The sequence below is a fragment of the Paroedura picta genome, chromosome 6 (genome assembly GCF_049243985.1).
Source record: "Paroedura picta isolate Pp20150507F chromosome 6, Ppicta_v3.0, whole genome shotgun sequence".
NCBI classification, from domain to species: Eukaryota; Metazoa; Chordata; class Lepidosauria; order Squamata; family Gekkonidae; genus Paroedura; species Paroedura picta.
This window is the reverse complement of record NC_135374.1, coordinates 57,137,661-57,156,902: the sequence shown is the minus strand read 5'-3', so window position 1 is coordinate 57,156,902 and position 19,242 is coordinate 57,137,661. Positions and strand designations below refer to the sequence as shown.

The following is a 19,242-nucleotide window of genomic DNA, read 5'->3' as shown; positions in this document are numbered from 1 at the left end:
CAGAGAATATATAGCAAAAATAAATTCTCTTATATCAGTAGACTGCGTCACAGCCAAATACAGCCAATGAATATGTTAAAAATATGTTGCTTTTTGAGGGAGGGGAACAAAAAATAACAGGCTGTAGGAGTTGAATAACAGCATCTTCCTCTTAGACCAGGCTTTGTAGCTGAAATTCATTTTATGCCCAGTAAAAGCTGAAGACGTAAACAGTGACTCATGAAAGCTCATACCTTGCCACAAATCTTGTTAGTTTTTAAGGTGCCACTGGACTCTTGCTCTTTTTCTACTGCAATAAAAGCTTTCACATTATTTCTTCTGCTTGTAGTAAATGATTATTAGGAATACATCCATATTGAGGATGAAGCAAAAAATTCTAATTTATTAGCTGTTCTGAGAAGCTGGATCATAGTGCTGTTTTGAACAAAAGATTAAGTGCACATGAAGCAGATCTGACAGAACTGACTAAGACCATTTATGCCCTGGGAACTTCACTGCCCCAGCTCCTGTGCAGGAGCACAAATTAGGGGCTAAGTGTACCAACCAATCACTAGGGTGGAGTAATTAATTCATCCATTTAATTAAGAGCAGCCCACCACAAAATAAGCTGTCACCCCAAACAAGAGATTGGAAGAAACCTGTTGAATACTTAATTTTTAAATTGAGGTGTCATTTTAGTTATATGTTCAGGGTCTACCCAACTCTCTGAGTGTTTTAAGCAACTGTGTGCATATGTTATCATGCAATGAGGTGCAGCCTAGTCAAGTTGTCTTGACTAGGATTTGTATGATGCAAAAAATAAAACATTTACATCTAACTTGTTCCATTATCCCTATGGAGGCTCCTACTTACTGTCTTAAGAGCTTGATAAGGAGTCTAGAAAGGCCTGTTCTGAATATACAGTGGGCATGAGCCAACAAGCCGCTGTTTTGCCTTGAAGGGGTATTGGCAAGGGTGTTGTCAGTCAAACTCTGTGAATCTTCCCCACCTGGAATGTGTCACCCATGATATTAGAACATGCTCAGACTGTAATGTGTCTGTATGAATCACCTCTCTTTGTTCAACTTCACTCGTAGGCCAGTCTGCTTGGCTTACAGGTGATTCTTACTGGAGGGGAAGGATAGTTATAGACAATGTTAAAATGCAAACTGTGGAAAAAGCTATTTTCTGTCCCAGCCAAAAACTGGGCTACTGTACTTGCTAAACAGGATTAATCTCTGTATCAGCATAAAATACATTCAGGATATTTTTCTGTATTTTGAGCTTTGCATTCATTCCCCAGAAAACTTTTGGCTTTTTATTTTTGTATATACTTGGTGCATCTACCTCTGCTTATTCTAATGTCAGGAGCTGCAGTATTTTTTTTCTCCTTTAATTTAAAATGAGTCAACGATTAAATGTTACTTGACTTTCTTATCTGCATTTCTGAAATCTTTGTGGAACAAAATAAAATGTTTTACATAAGTACCTAAGGTACAACTAATTATTGCAGGAAGTAGCAGATCAGTTGGATTCACCTGTGCAAAGTGATGTGACAGAGTGCAAATGCAAACATTGCTGAGAGCATCTTGTGAAAACTGTTTAAAATTGATGTTCAGTCATTGATTTAGGTTGGCTGCAGTTGGTAAATATTTCTGATTTATGACCAAGCATAAAATTATGCTGTGTTTGCCCATGTGCATGATTACCAGCTGAACATGGATTTTGATTTTGAATACACAAACGGAACCTGCTAAGACTTATGGGGGGCACTTAACATCTGTGGAATGGAAGTATTCTGTCCTCTTCCCAGGACCCACAAATATATTTCTAAGGGACAGGTGCCCATTCTTTTTGGGGGGGAGGGGATTGATGGACTATGTTGGGAGAGTGGAGACAGAAAGACAGAGAAATCAGAGCAAATTTACAAATTCAAAAAGGCTTCAAATTGGGCCGTGAGTTCTGTGTGTCTCAGCTCTGTCATATTTACCAAGGTACATAGTTCCTTGTAACAACAGGTGATATTCATTCACTGGGATACGGGAAGTTTAAAATAACTGGTCCAACTATTTGCTTGTAGACTTGGCTTACAGAACTTTGTGGATACAATGATGTGTAATATTGTTAACTGGATAACAAAAACATGCAGTAGAAGAATTTTGCAAGTTCTGCATTCTTTCAATTAGTTATTGTAAATTATTTATTTAGGAATGGCAATAGACTTTGCATTATATAGAATACTATGAGGGCCAATGCAAATAGTAATTGTTAAATCCCCAAATAATTTTGTTCATTTTAACATTCCACTTAACTGGTTTTATTGCAAAGGAAGATTGTGAGTGCTAAAACATTAATGGACAGCCATTATGCCTTTCCGGTATTTCAGGCTGAATTCCCAAAGTAAGGAAAGGCATTAGGAAGTAACTTCAAGTTATTTGTATGCATCACTGTTCCAGTGATCACTGTATCAGTCCTGTGCATCATAGTTACACAACAAATGACACAATACTTTTGGGATGATTTGATAAAACAAGTACAGCCTGTAAATCAAGTTTCTCCCTCAATAAGAGATGGAATATATGTGTGGTCAAATTTATCATAATGATTTAACTGGTGTGTAGTGCAGAGAAAAACATATAAATGCAATGTGTTTAAGTTATGTTCATGGGGAGCCTAGATTCGGATTCCTTCAAACCCACAGATCTAGGACTGGTTTATAAATCATCTGTAGAGGCAAGAAAAGAACTGCTTCTGTTCTGACATAAGGAGTGAGACCTCTTGCTTTCAGTGTGACAAAGTGCTTGGGTGTAGCTGATGTCGTGTGGTATGCTGTGGAAGCTCAGAGCATGCAGATATGGGCAGAAGTGGGTTGGTTTACTGTATTTATATTGTGGCATTTATATGTCCATTGCATAAGTTACACTGTGGTGTCAAGAAGATGAACGCTCGGCATGACACAAACTGGTCCAGGCTTGGGTTGTTGAAGTTGTGATGTCATTTCTCAAGGGCCTCCTTCTTGTGGCCAGTTATCAGAATATCTCATCTTTGCGGACAGGAACTGAGTATGTTTTGCTGTAAAATGTTCCTGAATATGCTGGCATGACACCATGCAGGTGTCCATTCTAGTGCTGTTGACCTAAAGATACAAGCTATCCCTAAACCTGAAGTTTCATGGCCAGTTGGAATATGGTATTATCTGGAATAACATTTCTCATTCCTATATTCACAGAGGATGTTGGTGTATAAATCTACAACACTGGTTGCTAGGAGGGTATTTCATGAGAGAATTTGAATTTCCTCAGAAAGCTGGTGATGTTGCTTCAGTAAGCATGATGATGCCATGAGCAATGAGTACTTCAGGAAGCAGATAGGAGGCTCCTGATCAAGACTTCTAGAATATGTCTATGCACATTTGCTATTGTTCATCTCAAAGAATTCCTTCAGATTACATAGTTAAAAAGGGCTCTAGGGGGCTGAGAATACTAGTCCATGAAAAACAGTTTGTGAAAGTTATTTTGCAGCCTCCTGTATACATTCTGTTCACGAAGACACCAATTTATGCTCTGTCAGTGGTCTCCAACTTTTTTATCTCTAGAGACCCGTCAACACTGGACAATTTTACTGAGGCCCGGGGGGAGGGCGTAGTCTTTTGCCGAGAGACGCCCCCGGTGCCTGAGTCCCTGCTCCACTTGTTTTCCTGCCGGCGTCCCTGACTTACTGCCACCCACTGGGGGGTGCTGCCAGCAGCAGCTGCACAGTGCCATGCCGAGGGGGAGCCCCAGCCATGGTGGCGGCCTGGTACCGACTGATCCACAGACCGGTCCTGGTCCCCAGACCGGGGGTTGGGGACCACTGCTCTATGTGTTGGTGTTGTGGTGGAAATATTCCTTAAGTTGTGGGTGGTGGAAATTTGTTTATTTATTTATTCACTTATTTTATGTTTGGATTTATATCCCGCCACTTCTCCAAGGACTCATGGTGTCTTAAAGTAAAACGTTCATAAGTTAAAACCCCAATAAAACCCCAACCCCAATAAATCTCAGATCATTAAGTGATTATTTCTGTACATGTAGTGATGGAGGAGAAGGTTAATATAGAAATTTTTGTGATGGGGGTTATTATTATTTTTTAGAAATGTGGCTTGCATGTTTGTCCAGGTCCCCAGCCCCATCCTTCCCTGGGCTGGAGCAACCCTTCACCTTTGAAAAAGAAGAGTTGGTTTTTATACTTTTCACTGCCTAAAGGAGTCTCAGAGCGGTTTACAATCGTCTTCCCTTCCTCTCCCTGCCTCACAGCATAGGAAATTAGCCTAAGATTGATGCTGACTTGGAGGGGCGGGGGCGGGCAAGGACAAGGCTAAGAATAGCAGGCCATGGAGATGGAGAAGGGAAGGCAACTGAAGACCCCTCCTGAGGCTGCCTGCAACATGCTGGTTTTGGACTGCAGCTGAAATTTTGTGGTGCCATATGAACTTTATCTTTTATCTAAGTCCTGCTACTGAACTGTGCCAGTGATGCTAGGCAGAATATATTCCACTGATGTGTTGCCATTGGAAATTTTCAATTTCTAAAAATGCATTGCTTTACACAATTAATTAGTAATTGAATGCATAGAAAAAGTGTGGTCAGGTGAAGTGGTTAAAATGTTGAACTAGGATTGTGTGTCTTGTGCCTTAGTCAAGAAATTGGCCATCAAGCTCTCTGAGTAACCTTGAGCTACTTTATCTTAGTCTGATCTACCTCACAAGGTTGCTTCTGGGATAAAAAGGGGAGAGACTCAAATATCCACCTGAACTCCTTGGCGGGGTAAAAATGCAGAGAGATGGACAAATATAATACCAATCAAATGCAGCAGTTTAAAAACTGGTGATGACCCTTAAAAAGGTATATAAAAATCTTGCAAAATTTAAACAGCATTAAGTATGCTTTGTTGAATTCTGTTCTTAATCAAATATGTGTTGACTAGGGACAAGGCCTGTTGTATTCAGGAATACAATGGGTGCTAGATTGGGTGTGTGTGTGGTAGAACTCTGCTGATGGCCTCTCTCTCCCCCCAGGACCTGGAAAGGCTGGAGGCCCCCTGGCAGGGAACTCACCAGCAGGGGCAGCTCTCATGCAACAGGGATTTATTTATTTATTTGATTTCTATACCGCCCTTCCATATGGCTCAGGGCGGTTTACATACAACATGGGGGGATACATGGAACGAATTAATATAACATAAACAAGGTAAAGGTAAAGGTAAAGGTATCCCCTGTGCAAGCACCGAGTCATGTCTGACCCTTGGGGTGACGCCCTCTAGCGTTATCATGGCAGACTCAATACGGGGTGGTTTGCCAGTGCCTTCCCCAGTCATTACCGTTTACCCCCCAGCAGCAAGCTGCGTACTCATTTTACCGACCTCGGAAGGATGGAAGGCTGAGTCAACCTTGAGCCGGCTGCTGGGATTGAACTCCCAGCCTTTCAGACAGCTGCCTTACCACTCTGCGCCACAAGAGGCTCTGTAACATAAACAAACACAACAACAATAATCTGAGTAACACCATTTTAGTGATCTTAACCAATATAACAGGAACGGAAGTTAGCTAAGGCACTTAGAGGGGACAGACTGGTTCAGGCCATGGAGAGGATGTCTGAGGGGGGACCTGTGGTCGGTCCAGGCAAATGCCTGGTGGAGGAGCTCCCTTTTGCAGGCCCTGCAGAATTTTGGGAATTCAGACAGGGTCCTGATCTCTCATTCCACCATGTGGACCGACGTGTTGACGGTGGCAGAGCATAATGCTCTTTTGGGGGTATAGGTGGCCTCTGAGCCTTGGAGGGAAGTGGAAGGAGGAGGGGTGGTCAGGGGTGGGGGATGGAAGGCGATTAGCTAGCCTCTGGACAGACTGGTAAACTGGTTGGAGGAGGAGGCACTCAGGGGCGGGACAGCCGCCCTCAGTGGGTGTTAAGCGCTGAGTGGCACTTAAGCCATGAGACTAGCACTTCCTCCTAGGCCTTACCAGAAATATTAAGTGGAACTGAAGATTAGTTAGATCCTAGCTAATTTGCACCACAACATTTTCCAAAAAGCGGTTGGAACTATGTATGGGAGAGATTAATGTAGCCAATTTTATCGAGGGAAGTTCAGCTATCTCACAGTACTCTCATGCAAAATCAAATTTGCCATGACTGGCAAAGATATCAAAATTCTAAATTGAGTTCTGTTGTAGAGAAAAGACTACAATTTTTTCCTTGTTAGATTTCCCCTCATGATTTCTTTGCCTCATGATGTAGTGATTAAGAGCAGCGACCTTTAATCTGGAGAACCAAGTTTGATTCCCAATGCCTCCAGTTGGGTGACCTTGGGCCAGTCACAGTTCTCATAGGGCTGTTCTCACAGAGCAGATCTGTTAGAGCTCTATAAAATCAGAGTCCAGTAGCTCCTTTAAGACCAACAAAGATTTATTCTTGAATAAATCTTTGTTGGTCTTAAAGGTGCTACTGGACTCTGATTTTATTGTGCTATTTCTTTATTGGTCTTAAAGGTGTTACTGGACTCTGATTTTATTGTGCTACTTCAGACCAACACGGCTACTCATTTGAATCTGTTAGAGCTCTGTCAGCCTTACCTACCTCACAGGTATCTGTTGCGAGGGGAGGAATGGAAAAATATTTGTAGACCGCTTTAGGATTATTTTGGGTAGTAAAAAGCAGAGTATAAAAACCAGCTCTTCTTCTTCTTCTCCTTCTCTGCGATTTGTTGTCTTTGAAACTATGGTTGCCAACTTTCCCATGGAGCCTGGAGGTCTCCTGGTATTACAACTGATCTCCAGCAGTGTACAGTGTTTAGTTCCCCTGGGAAAAATGGATGCTTTGGTGGGTGAACTCTGTACTGGCATTATACTTTGCTGACTCCTCCATCTCCAGTCCCCACTCCATATCTTCAGGAATTTTCCAATTGTCAATGCAGTTTGGAACACTCCAAGCTACTATTTAAGATGTTTTGTTTGTTTCTGACTATCTGCCATGCCTTTAAAGGTATCCCTTGTGCAATCACCGGGTCATGTCTGACCCTAGTTACTAGCAAAACTCACATTTGCTTCTGTTTCTTAATTCAAGAGACCTTGATGGGGTTTTCTTAGTCAGAATTGGGGAAATGTAAAACGCTGAGAAGGATCCCAACTAGCTGCTTTTCTCTCTGTGTGAAAATGCAAACTAGAGAGAGGAGAAAGGGGAGGAGATGGGTGAGAGAGAACCTTTTTTCAAACACACCCAAATGACCCATCTCTAGTTAGCATGAAACCTCACAAGTTACACCCACTTTCTGAGCCAGAAGCGGAATGAGAGACTCACGCTTCCTCATTTTTTGTTCTTGGATCTGAGTGCTTTGTGAAACCAGACCATGTTTGTGCTACTGATTAATGGTAAGTTACAACTTCTTTTCTGGATTAAAAAAGTGTTTAATTCTCCTGCTGGGTGTATGTTATTGCCGTGTGTATCTGTGCATCTTTGTTGTGAGGTGCGACAGTTTGTAAAAGCTGTTGTGAGGCTGGCTAAGTGCCATTTACAACCTGCACGACTCTCCCGTCTCTGGAAAAGGTGAAGCAGCTAGAGACAGAAAGGTGTCCTTTTCTTTGTTTTTTTACAAGATAAAACCCTGTAGAAGAGTACATTTTCAGAGCATGAGATGGCTTTGCTAGGTAACAGTAAAACTGGTCCATAGTTCTTAAATACTAGACTTGACTCCTAAGAAAAATGAGTTTGATTTAATGGGAGTGAAGCATTTTAGTAGCTGAAGTTCCCAAGAGGGAAAGAAGGCTTGTTTTACTTATTAAAGATGCACTTTGTTTTGTTCTGCCTGACACTGAATGTATAGGTTACCATATCTGTAATCTGTAATTGTTCATAACTGACCTTGTGAAAGTTTTCACTTTCTATCAAGATTTTGTTATAAGCACTGAAAATTGGAATGGAAATTCTTAAGGGATTTCTTTGAGTGATTGACACACTTTGATTTTCTGCAGTTGGACTTTCACAATAGTGTGAAGCGCTGCTAAGTACTTTGAACTATTGTAAGGCAAAAATTTGACCCTAAACAAGTTTATTGGAAGTAAGTCCCTTATTATTTAGTGGGACATATTCCCAGGAAAGTATTTGAAGGATTGCAGCCTATGTTTTCCCCCAGTAATTTCCAAATGAACTTGGCATGGTACTTAGTACAATGAATTCAAGTTGAGATTTGCAAACTGTGAAAATCTGAATTATCCATGTGACATCAAAGTTTTTCAAAGGAAACTAACGACATGGCTGACTTTGCAATTATCTATGCATCCGAAAATCGGCCACTAGCTTTTGATATTAAACTGGTATTGAAATCCAGTACAGCGGAGGCTAGGCAGAATCCCTTTATTTCCGCCATAGTTTAGGCAAACAGTGTCTGGTAGTTCCAAAGCCATTTCCTCCATTTTATGCACCAGTCGTAGAGCAGCACATGGCCAGATATTACAGTGGTAGATCAGCTGCATTCTCAAGTACATCAGCGAGCCTGGCTGTTTGTCACCTAGGTCATTTCTTTGGGGCAGACAAACAACATTTCTTTTGATTTAATTACGTTAGAGTGCTGCCGCTGTACAGTTGTCTGTGTCATTTTATTAGATTATCTGAAAAACCAGTTTCAGAAGTGTTGCATTCCGGGGTTGATTTAAATGGTCATGTGAGACTATCTAAAAAAAAAACATGCTGAAAGATTCTTATGTGGGTGTGCCATTCCAACTCAAGCATAAAATTCATCATTGCATTTTAAGATGTCTAAAAATAGCTATGGTAATCATGTGCTTAGATACCTATCCACATTTCTCCTAGATTAATTATTTCCCCCGAAGGATAATGTAGATTTTTTCTCTTGCTCCAGGGTAGCTCCTGTTCATTTGCGTGGGGCCTGTACAGGAGTTCTTATTCTTAGTGTGCTTGGTGGGGTTGCCTGCTCTACCTTGGCAAACGCCTGGATATCCAGAGGTGGTGCTTGGGGAGGGTGGTTTGGGCAGGAGAGGGAGCTCAGCAGGAATGCACCCACCTTCAAAAAGAGCCATTTCCTCCAGGAGAACGGATCTGTTTATTCTGGAGATCAACTGTAATTCTGGGAGAACTTCCTGGCATGCCTTGAGGTTAGCAGCCCTGTGTACTGGTTGAGCTGTACTTCCGGTGGCTCTTAAGACAGCAGCCTGAATTATCCTTGTGATTGTGTGTCACTGGACTTGTGTGTTTGTTAGCATGCTTGGGACTGGAATTTTTGTTTATGCTTTCGGTGGCATCAGCAATAAAATCCTCATATATGATCTTAATTCATTATCTGTTATATTATAATACTCAGCATGTTATAATGGATAGAGTGTCAGACTAAGATCTGGGAGGTGCAGATTTGAACTCCCACTCTGCTGTGGAAGCTTGCTGGGTAAACTTGGACTCATGATATTCTTGTAGCCTGACTAAGCTCACACTGTTTTTGTTGTGAGGAAGGGAAAACAAACCCATGCAAGAAAACTAGTGATAAGCTTTCTAGATGAAATGCTATCTGATCAAAAGATCGGGTCTTTTAAAAAAGCTTCCTTTTTAAAACAATTGCCAATAAAGCCAGAACTGATTACTACAATGTCTAACAGCAAATTTGCAAATAGTGTAACCTTAAAATAATTTGTCTCTTATGTTAAAATGTCTTTCTGTATATATATATGTTGAGTGTGCATGAAAGAGAGAGGCACTGTAGCATATGTCAGTGAGTTTTATGGAATATAATCCACAGCTAGATGAGAGGGGTAAATTATTAATAGAACAGAGTGTTTTAACATCAGAGCTTGGGACTGTTGTGGAGGTCACACTATAGAGTGCTGAACACAGGATTAACACAGCCCAAGCCACAGAAGCTACAGCAAAAACTATCAACATTTATGCTTCTATTAAAAATAGTTAAGGAATTGCACTCCAAATTTACTTTGTATCTTGACTTTGAATTTCTACATCTTGCCTATAAATACAGGCTGTTGGTTATACCTATTCAAATTTTAATCAAATATAAACAAATATAAAGATCTCACTCCTTTAGCTCAGTGGGTATGTGCTCTGTTGTTTGATTACTCTATGTGGCTATATTAAAATGCTTTTAAGCAGTCACAACGAAATATAGTCTCACACAATCTACACATACAAATGTCTCTTAGAGAGTTTTTTCTACCAAATTCCTACCAAATTATGATAGCACCATTTCTCTAGTTTTTTTTAATTCTGTGAGACAGAATGCTTTCTTTGATAATAAATTTTTAAAAGTTTGGTTATGACTGATGTTAAGCAATCCAAGTTAAGTCCCATTGATCTTGAACGAGGAGAGAGCCTTTGCCCAAATCCTCTTTGAAATGGATAGGGCTTAAGTGGTTAGGCCTTCACCCTCTTAAGTGGTCTGTTCATTTGTACTAGACATCTGAGAGGTTCATGTACCAGGCATCGGAGAGGCTATGCATTTGGAACTGAAGTACACTGTCAGCAACTTACCTGGCAAAGAGCAACAAACAGCTGTAATTATTTCCTTTCCTAAAAGTACTAAAATATTCTATGACATGTATTCTAGTTCTGTATTATTTGGACCAATTGAGCTCAGAGTGCATCAAACACAGATGCTTGTGACAGTAACCAAATGCTCTTTTCTATCAGGAAAAGCTGCTTTTGGAGAAGGCAGTTTGGAACAGAAAAGTGGCAGGGAGAAGCGGGTGCTTTCTCTTGCTTATTTTTTCAGCTCTGAAAGAGTCTTCCAAATGTTCCTTCTCCTCAGGAAATTTCAGATGGGTGCTTAGAGTGTGGAACTGTCAGGGTTACACTTGTGATGAGCCACATACAACCCATCTCCTTTTATGTAAAGATAAATAAGATGATTGTTGCGCACATTAGCTGCCAACAGTGCAGCCAGGTATTTCTTTGTAACAATGGCAGCACCTGTAGAATAAACAGATTTTTTTATTTTTTATTTATTTATATTATTATTATATTTATATACCGCCCTCCCCGAGGGCTCAGGGCGGTTTACAGAAAACAGGGAAGGATACAATTAACACATGGTAACAGGTAACAGTAACAGCAGTAATATTATAACAATAATAACAAGATCATAACAATAACACCATAAAATAGAAATTGTGAGAGCCTCAGCTCAACTCTTACTGGACCCTGTGGGCAACCGATTAGTGTTGGTCATAGAGAGGGGGGGGGAGCTTGAGGGCCAACTGGAAGCGGTGGTTTGGTCGACCTCAACCAAATGCCTGGTGGAGGAGCTCCCTTTTGCAGGCCCCTAGGTTCTGTCAGGGCCCTGATCTCCTCTGGGAGCTTGTTCCACCATGTGGGGGCCAGAATGGAGAAAGCTCTGGCCCTGGTTGAGGTCAAGCTGTTAGTGGAGACAGACATATGATAGTGAGTGATGGATAAGGTAGAACTCTGAAGCACACTTCTCTTGGCCATTGCAATGCCCAGCAGTGGAGACAGTAAAATAAAATCAGCTCCATCTCAGAAAAGAGGGGAGTGCCTTTCATGTCTTTGGAACAAGCAAGCAGAAACAACTCACACCAGTTCTGTTTGTTTTATCACAACATGAGAGATTGCCACCCCTCCTCGAGCTCGAAAAGACACATGATGATTCCTTCATATGAAGTGGAATGGGTTTCTCTCCTGAGTCTGAGAAGAAGATGGGGAATTTCTCATGTGATAGTGAGTGATGGATAAGGTAGAACTCTGAAGCACACTTCTCTTGGCCATTGCAATGCCCAGAATGTTATGTAGAGCTTCCTCTGAGTTACCTGGCACTTCCTGAGGACATTCATGAAGTGGACACGTGGTGACCTTGCTAGCTTTGGTTAAATGCAGGTGTACCATATGAGGGATTCTTCCATAGAAATGGGTCTGGGTTACCTCCAGGGAACAAACAGCAATAATGGATGTCAATAGCGTTGGTTTTGCAGCCGAATCAGCATGTAAAAACTAAGGGATGTTTTTCTGTGGATAACTCATTGCCTTGGTTTCAGCTCAATAGATCTTGAACAGGAAGCATAAGCTGAAGATGGTGGATATCTTGTTTTATTTTTCTTAATAATGCAGGTACTAAATAATTTCCATGTTCCTGTTCAGAAATTCAGTATTTGTGTGCCAAAGCACATGGGTGAATTTTAAGTTTCCAACTTTACAGGAGATTATTATTATTATTAATCGAGTTGACAACTGAGCTCTGCATTACTCTTCAGGAAATCCCACAATGATATCTGGTATAACCATCAGATGCATGGGACAGCTTCCATTTTAATACCTGGGGATGGGGGAGATTCCTGACTATTAAGGAGATAAAGTAAGTTATCTGATGTATCTTATATTTGTTTGTCCTGGTTGCACTGGATAGTTTCCCAGCAAATCATATCCTGCAATTGGCTGTTTTTGTAAGCTCTTCTGATACTCATAAGTCCATTTTGGGCTCTTTAAAAAAACAGGTGAAGATGTCCTCTTTTGGAGTTTGAAGGTCAGGAATATTCCTAGTTAGTAGCAATTATCACAGCTGAAATAATAAAGGTATTTAACATTAGATTTGTCATAGTGATCACTTGCTTGAAGTAGTCTGTCAGGAAATAGGTCCTCTTTTTTTGCTTTTTAAAATATGATATCCCTACTATAACTAAACCATCTAGGCTCAGTTCCTGGGTGTAGGCTGCTACCATTTCACCAAAACCTATAGAATCATAGAGTTGGAAGGGGCCATACAGGCCATCTAGTCCAACCCCCTGCTCAACGCAGGATCAGCCCTAAGCATCCTAAAGCAACATAACATTTTATAATCAGACAGAGAGAACAGCAAACTTCTCACATTAAAAGGCAAACAAATGGTTACTTAAACTGGCTCTTTTCTTCTTTGCCCAGTTCATATGGAATTGCCAGATGGGTCTTAAGACTTGTATTTCTTAGTGGTTAGCTTCTAGGCCCCTCATGGCCTGTATAGCCCCAGTCTCTAGCTTGTAGGCCAGGGGTAGTCAAACTGCGGCCCTCTAGATGTCCATGGACTACAATTCCCATGAGCCCCTGCCAGCAAAATGCTGCCAGCAAATTGTAGGCATTAGGTAAAAACTAGCTTAACCATTCCCACGCTTGCATCCTTTGTGAAAACCACAAGCCTCCCATTCCAGCCTCTAGTACTTATAGGCCAGTTAGATCTAGGCAAGTCATCAATGGACACTGGGTACCAGAGCTACACCTCCAAATAACATGGGCTTTAGCATTTAGATGGAAGATTGCAGGGGGCAAAAGACAGTCTAGACAGAATATGCAGACTTACTTCCTGAGAGAGCCCAACCAGGTGAGTTTTGTCTACATTAGACAAAACAAATTAAACCTATATACATAGCCATTTAGGACAGACTTCATTGCTGGCTCCATACAGTCATTTATTTAATTAGCATTATTTTAAAATGTGTATCTTGCACTCCAGCCTCAAGGCTCTTGGGCAGCTCACAGCATTGTAAAAATACAAAGGCAATAAATATTAAGGCTCTACCAAAAGCCTCAGCAGCAGCAGTATTATTTTGGATGGAGTGTATTACTCGCAAATGGCAGTTAGCTGGCAGGATATTAGCAATCACAGCCAGTATTTATTCCTGAAGGAAGTTAGTGATGCCTTGTTTCCTTCCATGTGCTTAACTAAATTTATCATATATTTCAGATATTACCCAGGAATGCATTCAAGTGAGTAATTGTGTTGGTCTGAAGCTGCAGAAGCCCTTTAAGACAGATATCTTTATTCCAGAGATAAATAGGAAAAAAAACAACAATTGTTGCTTACTTCCATTCCATGACATTGTATCTGAGGATGTATGCATGCACACAAAAGCTCATAACTTCAATAAAACTTTGTCGGTCTACTGGACTCAAAGTTTGTTCTACCCAAGAACACGTGACAATTACTGATGTAATCTCATACATGTTCCAGAGAGGTGATCATGTTAGTGTACAGCAGCCAAAATAACAAAATAATTTTGTGGCTTCTTGAAGACTTCCAAATTTATTATTCTGATGATTTATTTATTCCTCTGATGAAGCAGCACCAGCTCTGGCGCATGAAGCGTATGCTGCAAGAAATATTCAGATAACATCTGACTCTTGAAAGCTCATGCCCTGAAAATCTCATTGGTTTCTAAGGTACTACTGGACTCAAATCTGGGTGTTCAGCTGCAGACCAACATGGCTCTGTGAATGTGGGTGGGTGTGCGTGCATGTGCAACCCCATTGAGGGACTTTCAAGGCATTTGAGAAACAGACGTGGTTTGCTGTTGCCTTCTTCTGCAGAATCTTCCTTGGTGGTCTCTGTTCCAAGTACTAAACCTTCTTAGCTTTCAAGATTTGACAAGTTCAGACAATACCAAGGTCCCCAACTTTTTTGAGCCTACAGGAAGCTTTAGAATTCTGACATTGGATGGAAGGCACAGCCGAAAACATTGCTATCACAAGAAACTGAGCCAACCACAAACTCAGGTAGTGAGGTTATGTGTAACTCTAATAGCAATTTTTCCAACATTTCAGACAGAAGCTCTGCTTGACCAGATACCTTTCAAAAATGGCATATTGTTTAAAAGTATTTTTTTGCATACACAGCTTTATCTTGAGTTGTACAGTGAGGATCCCAGTGCTGTAATGGCAGTGGCTACCAAAGCAGCTTTTAAAAAATCTGCCTAGCCAATCAGCTTTCCAATGGCCCATCAAAAGCCATGCTGGGCAAAAGCCCCTCTTTCTAAAAACACTTGGCAAATGCCAGGAAAGGTTCTGTGGGCACTGTGGCTCCCATGGACATCATGTTGCGAGCCCTGAGCTATATCAGGCTGCCTTCCTTGCATCAACATGGTTCCCCTCTGAAATGAAAACATTTAAACAGTCATACATATTTGGTGGTAATACCGTGCAATCCTTAAGAGCCTCTTGTGGCGCAGAGTGGTAAGGCAGCCATCTGAAAGCTTTGCCCATGAGGCTGGGAGTTCGATCCCAGCAGCCGGCTCAAGGTTGACTCAGCCTTCCATCCTTCCGAGGTCGGTAAAATGAGTACCCAGCTTGCTGGGGGGTAAACGGTCATGACTGGGGAAGGCACTGGCAAACCACCCCGTATTGAGTCTGCCATGAAAACGCTGGAGGGCGTCACCCCAAGGGTCAGACATGACTCGGTGCTTGCACAGGGGATACCTTTACCTTTACCTTTACCTTTACCTTTACCGTGCAATCCTTAGTAGGATTTCAGCTGGGCTGCTGTGTTGGTCTGAAACAGAAGAGCAAGATACACTATATACTGTTTTTACAGTCTGGCTTTCCTGATCGAGAGTTAAAATGTATTACATAGTGTATTTAATCAATATGAGTAGCAGTGAACTAGGACTGGGATTACAGAAATAGCATAATGTATAAAACATGAAACAAAGTAGAGATACAAGGCAGAAAAATAGTACTACATCAGTAGAAAAAAATGTACAGGCAACAATATATGCTAGTTCCCGGCATAAACCAGCAATGAAAATCATGCCTTGTAGTGAGGGCTATGAGAGAACCTAGTTTTACATTAATCAGGGTTTTTGTCATTGTATATTCCTGAGGTTGCATCCCATTTTGAAAGCTATGTCAGAATATATAAGTACATTAAGGTTGCAGATATACATTCTTGCATATTATACTGTCCTTGCAATATAGCTATCATTTGCAACTGTATTGTTTTGTCCATACAGGAAAATCGAGTTACAAATTATGGCTATAGTACAATGATAGTGCAGTCAAATGTACATGTAACTTTAGACATTTTAATGATGAAGTGAGTTACATGGGAAATATTTACCTAGCCCTTAATTAACAGAATCTTTCCCTCCCCCCCTGTTATACAATGATGTATAAGGTTCGAAAACAACCTCTTTGTCTTTCCCAGTGCTTCAATGGATCAGCAGATATGAACTGCTAGGTTATTGCACTGGTGCTGGTAACCACTGGGAGAATTCCTACACAGTCATTGCTAGTTATTTCACCTGATGATTAAAGAGCAGCATCATTGATGTCTATGGGCTGCTTGATATTGCCCATTTTTTAAAAAACTGCAGGTTGTTTTTTTTTTAATTGGCTATGTTGTAGAAGGCTGTTAGCCCATTTTGTGACAAGCCATATGTTTTAAGTCCTTGGTAAACATCCACTTGGTAAACATCCACTAATGCACATTTAGTGTCATACATACATTTATTTATTTCAGTCAACGACCAGTACAAAATACAAAACAGTAAAATACTATATAAGATTGATTAAAAGTTCCAAAATAATGTGTTCAATAAATCCATCCTAACCCTTATACATATTTAGCCAGGCACTTCTACATTTAATTGCTAGTCTTTCATATTCAGCAATAATATGGGATAAATTCTTATTTTTATCTGAAAGGAGTTCCTTAAATTTGGCTTGTCTTGAGGTAGCCCTTAAGTCAGTAAAGATGGAATACAGTAATTCCTGATGCAATTGGTTATAAATACAGCAATCAAAAATCACATGTTCGCTGTTCTCAATGTTATCCTCCTGGCATAAGCAAGTTCGTTCCTGGGGTGGAAGCTTATTATATTTTCCCTCTACCCATGCTGAAGGGAGAGCATTATAGCGCAATAATGTAAATGCCCTTCTAAATTCAGAATTATCAATATTAAAAAGATAGGGCCTAAGAGATAATGTGTCAAATAATATTAGATAGGATAGACCCCTGGGAAAGGTCAGCCTTAGCAAATACAATATTGCAGCTGACCATAAACTTGCTTCGACCAGGGTCAAACCTGACTCCACACTGACTCCGCAGTGCAGCATTAGAGACAATAGTGGGGAGTCATTTAGGCTCATTATGCACGGAGTGGAAAGTTCGCATTCGGGGTGGAATGGCAGCGGCTAAAATCACTAATTATGCACACCGCAGGTGGCAACCGGGCGCAGAGTCAACGTATGCTGCCGAAAAATCCGCGTTAGCGAGATGCAGAAGAAAGTGGAGCTTCCCAGGACCAGGGCGCAACCAGAAGTGGCTCCGGAGTATCCGCGTGCATAATCGGATATTCTGGGTTTTGCTGCCGTTGTGTTCCGTCCCGTGGGTTATCGGTTTGCTTTGCTTCTTCCTCCTTCTTGATCTCCATGCCACCGTTTCAGCGGCCGTGCGTAATAGGCCTTAGTGTCACCTGATGGTTCCTTTTAAAATTGGCACCAGTTTGAATTCACCTCACTAGCTATGAGTATTGAGCACATTTATTTTTTTAGTTTGCATTGATCTATATTTACTGTTGGTGGTTGATTTTGTGAAACAAGTCTGAATAAGTGCTTCTTATAACTATTCATGATAAGTGCTGTTTACTCTGTCCATGCCATAGAACTGAAGAAACAGTAATGGAGACTTTGCTGCAATTGTATCTTGTTGTGCGGATAGATGTATTGTGCCTAGTCTGCACAGGGTTTTGTATGGAAATATATCTGAAAATGTTGCCTTGCAAATAATTGCTTAAATAGGTGGCGGGCATTACATTTAGAATCAGAATGTCTACTAAACAGTTGAGAAATGTTGGTAAAAGACTTAGCATGAAGGGGGAGAAGCAGTGGGTTCTCAGTCCTTTGCTGTCTACAGCCTTGTTCTTCCACACCTCTCCCCCAAGCCACTGTCCTCTAGTTTTCGTTCCCAAGTAGGTGTTTGCTGCTGCCGTGTTTACTACAGGAAGGAAACTAGCTAAATAATTTAAAAGATTCCTGCCCCATAGTCTTAGAGCCTGCCTAAGGCAGCAAACTGCTTAAAATGAAACAGGAAGTCTTAGCATTTAAAACTTAAAAACAGCAGAAGCCATTAGTTGGTAAGAATGCCCTTTCACATGGAATTTCTCCCCTGCAAATCAGGTCTCCTGATACCGTCTGAAGGCAATTTCATTTGTAAAAGCAATTAAAAGTCATTTGTCTGGCATCCACACATACCTATTTTAGGGAACTGGAATCTTAAAAAAGTAAAAAACCTCGCAGCTTTTGTAAATCTTCCCAGTTTGGTGATTTGAAGGACATTTTCACTTGTAATAGGTGCGATAGGCAGAAATGATAGATTGTCCCAAATCTGTGTAACACATGGAGTTATCCAGTGTTTGTAAGCAGCTCAGCAGAGCCAAATATAAGAACCCCTTTCTGTATGTGGATTTTCTTTCGGTGCTTATGAGTGGCTGTGACCCTCTTGGCTTTAATATGACTAATGTGCAGTAAATAAGAATAGCCTGATCAGATATCAGTATGAAGATGAGGGTGCTTCCTCGCCCAACAAGGTGTATCTGAAAAGTGTGCTACTCTTTGGGGTCAATGGTGGTGGACACTGTGTCATAGTAAAAACAAGACATGGATCACTTGGCATATGTTTTCACTTTCAGAACTTGCAGGCAAGTTAACATTTTCCTTTTGATAAGACAAGCATTTCATATTTCCTAACATTATATAAAATTGTTTTTTGCTTCCTTTTTTTTCTTGTTTGCTTAGTTCTTAAGAATCATTTTTAATCCTGTGGTGATATTAGTCACAGTTCCCATGTTACTTTGGAAGAGCAGCCTATGCATCAGAGCATGCAGATAAAATACCTGTGTATCATTTCAAAATAGGTGTAGGCATGTTGCAGCTTGTATGAAGGATGACAATAGACTGCCTTGATCCATTCCCACAGTCATATGGATAAGACACACCAAGTTTATATATCATGTTTCATGACCCACAGTCTGGTGTTTAGTCTTTTTCTTTTTTTTCTTTTTACAGTTTCCATTATTTATTTTCATACAGACCAGTACATATCATGCCATATTATATGATCATTTTCATGAAGGAAAAACAAAGTCGACCTGTAGTAATAATTATACTGATATATGTCATCTGTAAAATCAACAGTCATGGTCTTTTCCCAACAACTGATCCATAAAACCACAGAACATTTCACCAGAATGTTTACCTTGTTATAGCCTATAAAAAGCAAGGATAGGCAAGGCTAAGCAAAACAGAACTGTTTGTTTGATTATATGTTTGCATTTCTGATGGTGTTTTTCTTGTATAAATACAAATCTAAACTTTCAGAGTATCTAATATTTTAGAGGTGGCAAAATGGCAAGCAGAAAATGACATCTCCAGAAAATATCTATGGGTATATTGTAAAAAAAAAAATTGAGTAATTTTTTAATGGAGTTAGATACCAATCATACAGGATCTTATGAAGGTT

At 40.6% G+C, this 19,242-nt stretch overlaps 1 protein-coding gene across 19 annotated transcripts in view; it reads left to right on the top strand.

The window, feature by feature from the left end:
* Positions 1-19,242, top strand: part of TIAM1 (TIAM Rac1 associated GEF 1) — a 243,876-nt gene that overhangs the window by 101,486 nt on the left and 123,148 nt on the right. Inside the window, exon 1 of one of the 19 annotated variants that reach the window (XM_077342526.1) lies at positions 7,241-7,381. The exons of 17 other annotated variants lie outside the window; for them this stretch is intronic. Coding sequence is in view for 1 of the 2 variants with exons in the window: in XM_077342517.1 (XP_077198632.1) it covers positions 7,360-7,381 (22 nt within the window). In the remaining variant the exon portion in view is untranslated. Of the gene's footprint in view, positions 1-7,240; positions 7,382-19,242 lie in introns of those variants that run through there. One more of the 19 variants, XM_077342517.1, reaches the window with a different exon arrangement.